This window comes from Leptopilina heterotoma, unplaced genomic scaffold, assembly GCF_015476425.1.
Source record: "Leptopilina heterotoma isolate Lh14 unplaced genomic scaffold, ASM1547642v1 Lhet_57, whole genome shotgun sequence".
Classification (NCBI taxonomy): Eukaryota; Metazoa; Arthropoda; class Insecta; order Hymenoptera; family Figitidae; genus Leptopilina; species Leptopilina heterotoma.
Genome location: NW_025111127.1, coordinates 1,128,467 through 1,140,936, shown reverse-complemented (window position 1 = coordinate 1,140,936; position 12,470 = coordinate 1,128,467). Strand labels below are relative to the sequence as shown.

At 26.3% G+C, this 12,470-nt stretch overlaps 1 protein-coding gene across 9 annotated transcripts in view; it reads right to left on the bottom strand.

The window, feature by feature from the left end:
• The window catches only part of LOC122508779 (homeodomain-interacting protein kinase 2), a 99,327-nt gene that overhangs the window by 12,455 nt on the left and 74,402 nt on the right, over window positions 1–12,470 (bottom strand). For 6 of the 9 annotated variants that reach the window (XM_043622320.1, XM_043622319.1, XM_043622313.1 and 3 more), the window contains 5 exons: window positions 9,962–10,051; window positions 3,778–4,047; window positions 3,159–3,318; window positions 2,880–3,067; window positions 1,891–2,211 (listed from right to left, as the gene is read on the bottom strand). In XM_043622320.1, coding sequence (XP_043478255.1) covers window positions 1,891–2,211; window positions 2,880–3,067; window positions 3,159–3,318; window positions 3,778–4,047; window positions 9,962–10,051 — 1,029 coding nt within the window. The remainder of the gene's footprint in view (window positions 1–1,890; window positions 2,212–2,879; window positions 3,068–3,158; window positions 3,319–3,777; window positions 4,048–9,961; window positions 10,052–12,470) is intronic. The other 3 variants (XM_043622317.1, XM_043622321.1, XM_043622318.1) reach the window with 3 other exon arrangements.

The window sequence follows — 12,470 nt, the reverse complement described above, 5'->3', positions numbered from 1 at the left end:
TTTTTCAAAATAGATAGTCTATTGCAACCAGTCTTAGTTGATTTTCTGAGGGCGCAGAAATTAAATCAAGCCCAAATTCTGTGTTAATTACTACTCTTAAAAATAAAATATAATAACAGACAAAAATAAAGTAAAGTTTAATTTTTCTTTTAAAACAAGGTTTTCTTTATCTAAAATCATCATAATAATAACCACTTTAAGTCTAAAAACAATAATAAAGCCTTTTTTATGTAGGTATTTTTGCACCGCCAGCAAAGTTAGCAATGAAAATAAATAAAACCTTGAACACGTCAACTTTTAATTAAAATAAAATACATAAATATTATGTTTTGGTATATACTTCCTATATCTATTTTAAAACTTACATCGTTAAGTAATTTTTTAAAAAAATTTCAAAATTATTTGTGCCCTGAACAAATGTATTCACTTAAATTATTAAAATGCCGCAGAAACTGAAGCACCCGCAGCAATTGACGCACTTACCCTAGATATTGATAATATCATAGAATTGCGAAAAGTTTTTAAAAATAATTTAATTTTACAAAGAATGCAATTAACATCTTTGACAATAATTGAATTCTTGCGAACGAATGTATTATAATTTTTGAAAATAATTGAATTTTCAAGAAGAAACTTATTACTTTTTAAAATATTTGAATTCTTGTGATGAATATTGTTATTTATGGAAATAATTTTATTAAAATGCCTCAAAATAATTGAATTTTCGAGAATAATTTTGTTATTTATCGACATAATTAAATTCTTTCGAAGAATTATTTATGTAAATATTTGAATTCTTGGGAAGGATTTTGATAAAATCTAAAAAAATAATTAAATTATTTCAAAAAAAATTTTATTAAAATTTTATTAAAAATAATTTATTGCTTTCGAACTATTTTATTAAAATATTTGAAAATAATTGAATTCATGAGAAGAATTTTCTTATTTATGAAAATAATTAAATTATTGCGAATAACTTCATTAAAATTTTTTGAAAATAATTGAATTCCTAAAAAGCATTTTATTATTTTTGAAAATAATTGAATTCTTCATAAGAATTTTATAAAAATTATTTTAAATAATTAATTTTGTTCGATATATAATAAATATTATAAAAATTTTATTTTAAATAATTGAATTTCTTGTGGAAAACTTTATTTGTGGAAATAATTGAATTTTTCGATTAATTAATTTAAAATAGTATTAAAAATAATTGAAATTCTTCTATGAGTTTTATTATTTATATGAAAACAATTGAATTCTAGCTTAGAATTATCTCAAAATTTTTTTTAAAAAATTGAATTTCCATGAAAAATGTTATTATTAGTCGAAGTATTTGAATTATTGTGAATTTTTTTGAAAATGTTAGATATTGAAAATATTTGAATTTCGAATATTTTTTGGAAATGATTGAATCGTTTTAAAGAATTTGATTATAATTTTTGAGAATAGTTTTTTGATTTCTAGTATTAAGGAATGTAAAGTAGTGGAAATTCTAAAAAAAACAGAAATAGTAGCTTTTACTGGCTGAAATCTATAAAATTACTCAAATAGTAGCATATAACGTAAAAAAAGTAGTAAATAGTAAATAGTAGGCTTTAGTAGATGAGTGCGAAGCCTGGCTATTAAATTACATCGACTTTGACATCTTAAATAATTGTAATTTTCAGAACTATTTGTTGTAACTTTATTTTTGAATAATTAATAAATAAAGATTTAATTATTAAAAATAAAAGTGAGTAATCTTGGGAGTTTTGGCAGATTGAGAGGCAGATCTGATGAAAAAAAGATTGCTACTGAAAGATCTAATGAAAGTAAAAAAGTAAAAATGTAAAAATGTAAACTGTACTATACTAAATTAGAATATGTAATATAATAATTGGTACACACATGCATGCATCAACTAGGTGTCTAGGTACCCACCCGGGTGTAAATCCCTGATAGGTGGGCACTTGTTGTTGCTGGATAGCGGATGGAGCCTGTGAAGGCGCAGCGGTTACATAAACTGGGGGAGGCACGGGATGGGCCCTCGAGCGCACATGCGTGTACTCTTGGTACAGTGGTTGTCCCAGATGTTGGGCACTTCCAACAACGGGACCTCCAGTGGGACTTCGGCCTCCGCCTCCACCCCCAGGACTCAGGTGAGCTGGGTGTCCATGATGACTGTGGCTATGAGTTGGATGCACCGATGAACCCACCACCTGGCTCTGCCTACGGATCCCAACAAATAAACAAAAAACCATTCCCGATTAACCAATTCATGCTTTCAGATTTTTATTTCCCTCACAATTGTTTCATAAAAAACAAAGATTTTTAAACTCCTTGATAGTTACAAGGAATATTGCACAAATATTACTCGGGTAACTAAACATTTGTTTGTAAATTTGCTGCGGAGTCGAACTATAGAAATTATTTTAAATTAAAAATTATATCAACTAGAGAATCTATTATGTAAAAGGTTGATCTAATAAGTAGAAATTCTATTTTATCATTATTTAAATTCGAATAAATGGAAAGTATAATTAATGAATTATGAGAATATTACAAACGTATGAATATAAACCACAATATATTGCGGTTTCCATTAACTTTAATTTCTCTGAATTACAAGAAATTTGAAATAAAATTTAGAAATCTAACACAGTGTAAATCAATACAATTTCTATAAACTAAAATGATTGCAAACTACTTTCTTAGTGCCATGAGCCAAATAATTATAAAATCTGGCACTTCTAAATAATGAATAAATTAAAAAATCTACGTGCAAAATAATAGTTGAAAACTCTTTAAGGTCACACCATTTGATAAACGATTTCGGCAAATAATATCATTGTACATATAATGAAAAAAGTGCATGCCAATTAAGAATGAACTCTCACCTGTATTGGTGGACTGAATTGGCCACAGCCCATTTTTGATGGTCCCGCGTGTGAGCAACTGGTGGCTGAACGTATTCGTGTTTATAGTCAGACCGCTTTGTAGGCCAAGACACTCGCTTGTCAGCCCCAGTGGTGTATACAATATGCTGCTCTTGTAGATGGGGATGAGCGCTACTCGTCGTCACATACTAAAAAAAAGTCATCAAGAAATTCATCAAGAAATTCTTCTAGAAAAACATTATGAAGTGAAAAAAGGATTTAAAAATTCTGCTGTCATACTTGGTAAGTTGGTGGTTCCTTGCAAGCAGGTGCGTGACAGGGATGAGGAGTTATGTACTCAACACCAGGTTCTGGTTTTGTTGCTACATTTATCATGTTGTATTCAGACTGAACTTTTGCCAATAAACGCTTTTTCTGTGATTGTGAAGAGTAGCCCGAACTGTAACATAAAATAATTACATTTAGTACTTTATTAAGTTAAGTAGCAAAATTTCCTGTGAGTGTGAATGCAATATATAGAGGAGAGTGGGCAAGAATTTTATCTAGCAACTAAACTTCAACAGTTACAGAAAAATGAAAGTATGGTTCGAAAGTCTCTTCCTGTAGCTAAAATTTTCCATAGATCATTATTCTGTATAATGCAATGCAGGAAAAGAAAAAAATATACTTTAACTTTTCTTGCACTACCAGTGCAATTTAATAACGTTCACAGTATTTCACGAATTGGTAAAAAAAATATTTTTTCAATTCAGAAATCAACCTAATTAGAAAATAAAAAAATAAAATAGTACATAAAAATGAATAAAAAAATAACATGTTTTGCATAAATTTTCTTTACTTAGTTATTGAATTTGAAAATAAAAAAATTTCTTTTGAAAAAGTTATTAATCAAATTTACCTGATGTGATGCTGTGGTTGAGGCTCGTGTTTGATGTGTTGTATCGACTGCGGATGATGATGCTGAGGCAAATGTTGATACAAATGAGCATTAACCCGACCTGGGCTGGCTTCTCCATCACTGTCTCCTACTGTCACACAACTGATAATGTTTTTCCGTTGAGCCCGTTGTGATGACGAAGAATGCGAACTGCTGTGTCCGTTGATATGCAAGTGGCTTGTCGAATGAGATGGTTGAGTACTCTGTATAGTTCTGGGTGTCGATTGTGTGCTGCACATCGAAAATTAATCATATTTATCAACAATAATAGAAAATTAAAAAAACCAGCATTTTACAAGAAAAGAAAAACATTACAACATATTTTCGAAAGCGACAAGGAGAATTCTACAATAGCTTGACCCCCCCCCCCCCTCCACCCCAAAAAGCGTTACGTAATATACGGACGACCCCTAAATCGAACTACTGATTAATTTGAAAAGATAAACGAGAAAACCATGATTTTTATGTGTTATTGTTTCTACCATAAAGATGACCCAATTGACTTTCGTTATCATTTTAGTGATCAGTGCATAAAAATACGAAGGTACACGTAGTGTCATTAAAATTTGAGCGACGAGTTAATCGGAACTTTATAGAGAAAATCGCTGTAGAATTGTCGCAAACGACTTTAAATGAGGGTGCAGTCCCATACGAGCAGAAAGCTTTTCATAAGAGTGAAAAGGATAATGATATCGACTATCTACATTCTAGAGTTTTCCATACCTCAAGGACATAAAAAGTTATCCCAGACATTTTAGAACATTCTTATAAATTCTGATTGAGCCCACTGGGTTTGATTGTCTGTTTAGACTCAATGTAGAATCATCTTAATGGGAAAAACTCTATTTGTAAAATACACTGAAGCTTCAATAGAGTCCACGTCAATCGAAGATAGAAATTGATAGGAAAGCAGTAAAGCGGGTAGAGGGGAGTGTTAAGCTTTGGGTAAGTGACGTACGTTTGACTTATGGTTATGAGTTTAGAGCCGATTTCACCAACTTTGATTAAACAGTTAATTTCTGATTGGTTTAATTTAATCACACTATTGCGTCCCACTAACTTTTTAATGTTGGTTAATGGTGTTAAAACAGGAAAGACATTTAAAAATGTCAGTCAGAGCTTATGTTTTATTTGAAATGGACTTTTATCATAATTTAAACAATTATCACAACATTTAAAGGAATCAGCCGGAATCTTGAATGTTTGTACTTTCATTTTCGTCCAACAAACTGAACATTTATTCATGAATAGAATCATAGGACTAATCATTGATTACCGCGGCGGTAAGTATTTACAGGCATCGCAGTTGGTCCCCTTTTGTCCCCTTATTTCAATTTTATCACCTTTTTCACCTATTTTGACGATTTGACACCTTTTTCCCCTTTTTTGCTGATTTGTCCCCTTTTTCACCTTTTTCTAATCAAAATTAACGAGTTTTTCTTTTTTTGAAATCTTTTTCAAAGTGTAATCATAAAATTTAGACTCAATGTTATAGAATTCAGTGCGTTTTATTTCTGATATAGATTATTAACACCACAACATAATATAAGTATGTTTTTTATGTTAATGATTTAAATAATATAGATATCGTAAGGAATTTTATAAATTATAAGGTGGTTCATTCAACAGAATGCAGACCTTTAGAAAAATAATTAATTAACATTCAAATAATTAAAATATTATTATTAATACTTTTTCTACAAAAACAAAAATTCTAATACAAAACCTTCAATTTTTTTTATTTCTAACAATAATTTCTTTTTAAATAACTTAATTCTTGAAGAACTATCATAAAATTATAACTTAGAAATTATTAAATGAATTCTAATTTTATTTATACATTTTAAAATTAATTGAATTTCAAAATAGTTTCGTTTACAATTTTTATAAATATATAGATGAACTTCAAAAGATTTTAATTTCAAATTTAATAAAATTTCAATTTTGAATAAATTTCATTAGAAATTTTAAAGAACTTAAATTTTTGTAAAAATTTTCAAAATTTTAATTATTCTGAAATTAGTTGAATTTTTTAAAATATATCTTTAATTCATTTTTAAAAATAAAGAAATTAACGAAGAATTTTAGTTAAAAACACTAAAAAAATTGAATTTTGAAGAAGTTTCAAATAATTGCAAAAATTCAATTATTTTCAAAAATAATAAAATTCTTCGCAGAAATTCAATTATATTCAAAAATTTTAAGAAATTCTCGTAAAAATTTCAATTCTTTTTATAAATAATAAAATTCTTCTTCGAAATTCAATTATTTTCAATAAATTTAAGAAAATTCTTGGCAAAATTTAAATTATTTGCAAAAATTTTCCTAAATTCAATGATTAATCAATATCTACTGTTTTAATAAAATTTCCAAAAGAATTCAATCATTTAAAAAAATTTGTATCAAAATTCTACGCAAACGTTTAATTATTTTCATAAATAATAAAATAAATTTACAGGAATTCTATTATTTACAAATTTTTTATAAATTTCTTCGCACTAATTTCATTATTTTCATAAATAATCAATCTCATCGCAGAATTTCAATTATTTTGCGTACAATTTTAATCAAATACCATTTTATGAGAATTCATATTAAGAAACATTTAATTATTCAATATAAATTATTTATTTTTGTATGTAAATAATTGAATTCTCGTAGAATCTTCTAATTGAAATTGATTTAAGTGGATTTCAGTAAAATTTTTATATAATAATTAAATATTAAAAGTATTATAGCGTGAATTTTTTGAAATAATTCAATTTTGAAAAAGTTTCAAATTGAAATCTTTGAAAATCTGAATTTTTTATATTTTTAGCTAAAAATTCTGTAGAATTAATTTTTTTCAAAAAGTTCAATTGAAATTATTCGAAGTTTTTATTTTGAAATATATATTTTATTGAAGAATTTCCGAATAATCGATGAAATTTCGTAAAATTTAATTGTAAACAAATACATTTGAAAATTCTCAGAATTTTTTTAAAAAGTATTGTCAATAATTGATTTAAAGAAGAATTTTATTTAAAAATTCTTGAAAATGATAATTGAATTGAAATAATTAAAATAATTTTGAAAAAGTTACAATAAAAATATTTTTTATAGTAGAAAATAATGATCTTAATACTCGGTCATCTTTAATTATTATAAAACTCAAAAAACTCCAAAATTGTTGAATTTCAAAAAGATTTAAATTTGAATGTTTTGAAAATCTTAATTCTTATGGAAAAATAATAATGATTAAATATTTTTTTAAAAAAGAAGTTATTGCTGTTTTAGAATAATTTTACGGTTAAAGAAATTCGTAAATAAATGTAATAGAACATTTTTTTAAGTATCTAATTATTCTTAGAGTGAATCGCAGAATATTCTTTAGGGAAAAAGTTAAAATTTTGTCTGGAAATCAGGGAAAAGTCAGGGAAAAACAAAGCAACTCTGATTAAAATCAAATCAATTTCAAAAAATGTTATGGAAGCTATATGATAACAAATTTGAATTATATCTGCAAGTTGTATAAACAAATAAATTTCTGTCCCCTTTCTGAGGAAACAAATTCCCCTTTTCATCTTTTTTGAGGAAAAAAGGTACTGTGATGCCTGGCTATAAAAATAACCTATAAAAACTTATCAGAGGCCAATATATTGTAAAGAAATCTTCTTATATTATGTAATATTTTTATATAAAATAAATAAAACACGTTAAATATCTATTATTTATGAACGTATTTTAGCTGTAAAATATATATATTTTTGATTTTAAATTAAGATCTGGATACTTAAAAATTTATTTAAAACTACTATCAAGTATTATATACTTTCAGGGAATTTTATCAAAAGCATTGGAAAAATACTAATTTCTTAGAATTACTAAAAAATTTTTGATTTTGGTGTCAAAAACATTTTATACCAAACTTAGAAACCTTGAATTTTTCTTGGATTTTTTCTACCTTAAGAACTTTTGAATTGCAATGACTTTTGACAAAATTAGACTTATAGAAAAGACATATTAGCAAAAAAACTGTTGCAATTTTCAAAATTAATTGCATTTCAGAAGGTTTTAAACTAAAATTTTTGAAAATTTTAATTACTATAAAAAAATTAATGATAATTAGATATTTATTTAAAAAATTATTTAAGTTTTAAATAATTTTTTTAAAATTCTGAAACAATTTTATTTACAAAATTATTAAATTAATTGAATTTTGTGAAATTGAATTAAAAATAATTACATTTTTTAAATAATTTTAATAGAATTAAAAATAATTGATAATCGAGGGAAGATCGACCCATTAATTTAAAAAAATATTTCAGTTCTACTTTTTAAAGATAATTGCAAATTTTTTAAATAATTGAAATTTCCAAAAATTCTATAAACATAATTGAATTTTTTTTAAAGAATTTTATAGAAATGTTTAAAAAGAATCAAGGGAAGTTCGACACATTCATTATAATTATAATCATATTTTTGAAATCTGCCTGGTGCACGCAAGTTAATCACCTGCTTAGAAGCGACCAATCAAAATGCGCAGAAGAGTAGAAAATTCACCAAATTAAAGACAATTAAATTTATTATAAAAAACAGACACATTTTTTCATTTCATGCATTTTAATAGAAATAGCAGTATTTTAAAAATAGAGTATTTTTCAGTAGAAGTTTTAAGTTGTCTGTTTCGCGTACAATACCCCATAAACAAAAAGGTTTTATTGAGTTGTTAGTTATGTGAAATAAATCTCACGCCAACTCCGTAACCAGAAATCTTCAACAAGCAAACAACAATTAGAGGAGTCCGAGGAAGAAAGTAACAACGCTTATGACTTTCATAAAAATAAATGGACTGAAATTCTAATTCATTACACAGGTCCACAAAAAAATCAATGAAATGTTTCTTCGACCAAACCTGGTGTATTATGTTTTTGGGTTCGCTGAAAACAAATCTAAAGTCCGTTTTGCTGCATCACATCACATTTTTTTCTTAACCTCAAAACACATGTCGGATTTAACATTACATTTAAGAAATTTTTATAAATCCGACCGCCATATTGGATTCGCCATTTTGTATTTTGAAAATCGGCTTTTAAATTCGTAATCAGCAACCCCAATAAACCCTCGATATCAAGATTGAGGTAAATCCGTCTATACACTGTAAAAAATTTTGAGAGTTGACGGTGAATGAAGTTGGGAGTGAAATTTTTCGAGTTAAGAATCAACTATAAAATGGAGTTAATTGAATAACTTCTTATTGTTACTGCGTAAATTTCAACTCTCTTTATCAAACTATCTTCGCTTTAACTCCCAAATGGGTGCGACTTTTATAGAATCTCCTGGGGAGTTAAAATTTAACTCCCTTTTTTTACAGTGTATGTATAGAACTTTGTTTGTCACGTAAAATCTGATATATATTTTGAGGTTAGAAAAAATCCTGACGTGGTGGAGCAAAACGGACTTCACATTCGTTTTTAAGGACCCTAAAAACATAATAATACACCAGGTTTGGTCGAAGGAACATTTCATCAATTTTTTTTGTGAACCTGTGTTATTAATCAACAGTGATCCTACAATTATTGTAGTGCGTGAAATCTTTCGCTATAATGTTATGTCTAATTTTGATGTAGAGTTAAAAAACTTGTCAATATTATAAAACAGGTAGTTTTCGTGAGATTTTTCAAAACTTCATCAAGTTTCGAAAAATAATTAAGTTTATAATTAAATAGTCTTTAATACTTTTGTATGTTTTCAACATTTTTGTTAAGATGCGAAGAAAAACAATATGAAGAGGAAAGTAACAAATGCAGAAATAAAAAAAAGGGTTTGCCATAAACTGACTATTTCATTTTAATTTCTAATTCAAATTTTATTTAAAAGGTGAAGGTCGAAAAAAAGTTTGTTACTTTCCTCCTCGGTCTCCCCTTATAAGTTGTTTTTACATCCCGCGAAAAAGAAAGGTTCAATAGTTAATTTGGACGAAGGTGAAAGAGAAAATTTGTTAAACTTGTGCATTGGAATGTTACGTGAACAAAAATACACTTATAATGTGTTTTTATATGCGTGTTTGTAAGAATATAGAGCCGGGTTTTTAGTAGCAGATCCATACGAAAAAACAATGAACCAATAGGTGCTTAGTGTGCTTCCGGTTATTGTTTCAATGTACCTTCGAATGACTTCCTCACGGACAGGACGTCCATCGCCAGACAGACGAGGTGCCAAACTTTGACAGGCTCCGCACTGGCGATCTCCGCAGCTGTCAATGACATTTACGCATGATTCAACGAGTTTTACGAACTTTATTTTATAATTCTTATTCTTATTTCTTCTTTAAATAGCATTTCATTTTTCATTAATTATTTATATTAATTTTAACAAAAGAACATTAAAAACACAGTAAAAAAATTTGAATTGATAAATTTTGTATTGTAGGGTGATGTGGGGTGATGTGCAACGTTTTTTTTCGTTGGACGAAAAACATGTCAAATAATTAAATTTTTAAATATTTCAAAATTGAATGACTTAGAGGCATTATAATAGAATATTCCTGCATTATTAGATTTTCAGAATTTTAAATTTTTCTTACAAATTTTTCGCTTTTACAAAAACGTCTGTTTTTGCATTTTCCAAAAAAGTTGGGGTGATGTGCAACACCAGTAAAATTCAGGTATGTAATGGATAAATATCGATGAAAATCTCTTTAATTATTAATTTTAGGCATTTTCAATGCAAACTAATCGAAATCTGCCAAAAAAAATTTAATAAAGTATAGTTGACCTCTAAAAAATGGAGATTTCACCAAAGAAAAAAAAAATTTTTTTTGTTTAATTTTTTATTTATTCATGACTGAATAAGGAATATAATTAAAGGAAAATAACTAAGCATTTTTTATTCATCATGTGAATCGCAGTTATGTCACGTAAAAAGTAGTTACGTCCACCCCCAAAAAAAGTGTTGCACATCACCCCAAATATGATATTTTGGGAAAAATGATTTGTACGCAATACAATGCAATGGAAACACAAAATATAAACAGATATTTAAAAACACTTAAAAAACCATCAATAAACACATTCTTATCTATAAAATAAATTAAAACCCTTCACGAAACGACTAGAAACGTAAAGCGCGAGAAATATTTCCTTCTCGAGAAATTTAAATCAACTTTCGTACAGCAAACCTAGCTGCGAGCTGTCTCGTGAGTTTTATATCAAAAACAAGCTAATGAGGACACAAACAAATGGCAATACTTGGCTCTGTTTAATATCGAACTGTAGATCAGAAATCGGCGGTGTTGCACATCCCCCCATGTTTCACATCACCCTACACATTTCGTCCTAAAATTAAAATTTTATTTAAAGTTTTTATTACTTTAACAATTTTTTTTGTTAAACTAACATATTGTTAGCTGTCAATTAACAACAAACTATTTACTACTTTTTTGACGTTACTTATGCTACTATTTGGATCCTTTTTTTAGATTTCAGCCAGTAAAAGCTACTATTTCTTTTTTTTTAAATTTCCACTACTTTAAATTCCCTAATACTAGAAATCAAAAAACTATTCTCAAAAATTATAATCAAATTCTTTAAAACGATTCAATTCTTTTCCAAAAAATATTCGAAATTCAAATATTTTCAATATCTAACATTTTCAAAAAAACTCACAATAATTCAAATACTTCGACTAATAGTAACATTTTTCATGGAAATTCAATTTTTAAAAAAAAAATTGATAAAATTCTAAGCTAGAATTCAATTATTTTCATAAATAATAAAACTCATAGAAAAATTTCAATTATTTTTAATAGATACTATTTTGAATTAATTAATCGAAAAATTCAATTATTTCCATAAATAAAGTTTTCCACAAGAAATCCTATTATTTAAAATAAAATTTTCAAAATATTTATTATATTTCGAACAAAATTAATTATTTAAAATAATTTTTATAAAATTCTTATGAAGAATTCAATTATTTTCAAAAATAATAAAATGCTTTTTAGGAATTCAATTATTTACAAAAAAATTTAATAAAATGCCACACAGACATTTAATTATTTTCAAAAATTTTAATAAAATTCTTTGTAAAATTTAATTATTTTCAACAACTTTTCGCAATTTAATGATTTTCAATATCTACTATTTTCATAAAATTTCCCAACAGAATTCAATTATTTAAAAAATTTTTTGTAAAAATCTTCGTAAGAATTCAATTCTTTTCGTGAATAATAAAAGTTTCTCAGGAATTAAAATTTTTTATAAAATTCTTCGCAAGAATTATATTATTATTAATTGAATATTATATATATTAAGGATCAATTAAAACATCAAAATTTGTCAATTATTATAAATATTTAAATTCTTTCATGAATGATAAAATTTGTTGCAGGAATTCAATTTATTAGCAGGATAAGAAAGAAGTATATATATTTTTTATGGTAATTTGGAAAAAGTCAGGAACTTAAAATACAGAATGGAATTATTGTCAGTTTTGTGTAGTGTCTAAATCGAATTTTTTTTTTGGTCGTAAAGTTTAATTTTTCGATAGCTATTTTTTTACTAGGTACTTTTTTAGTTTGAAAAATACTTTTTGCTACTTTTTTTAAAATTAATTATCGAGTGCGAATATTGTTATTTATCTTTATTTGAATACGATTTTTTATGACTAATAAT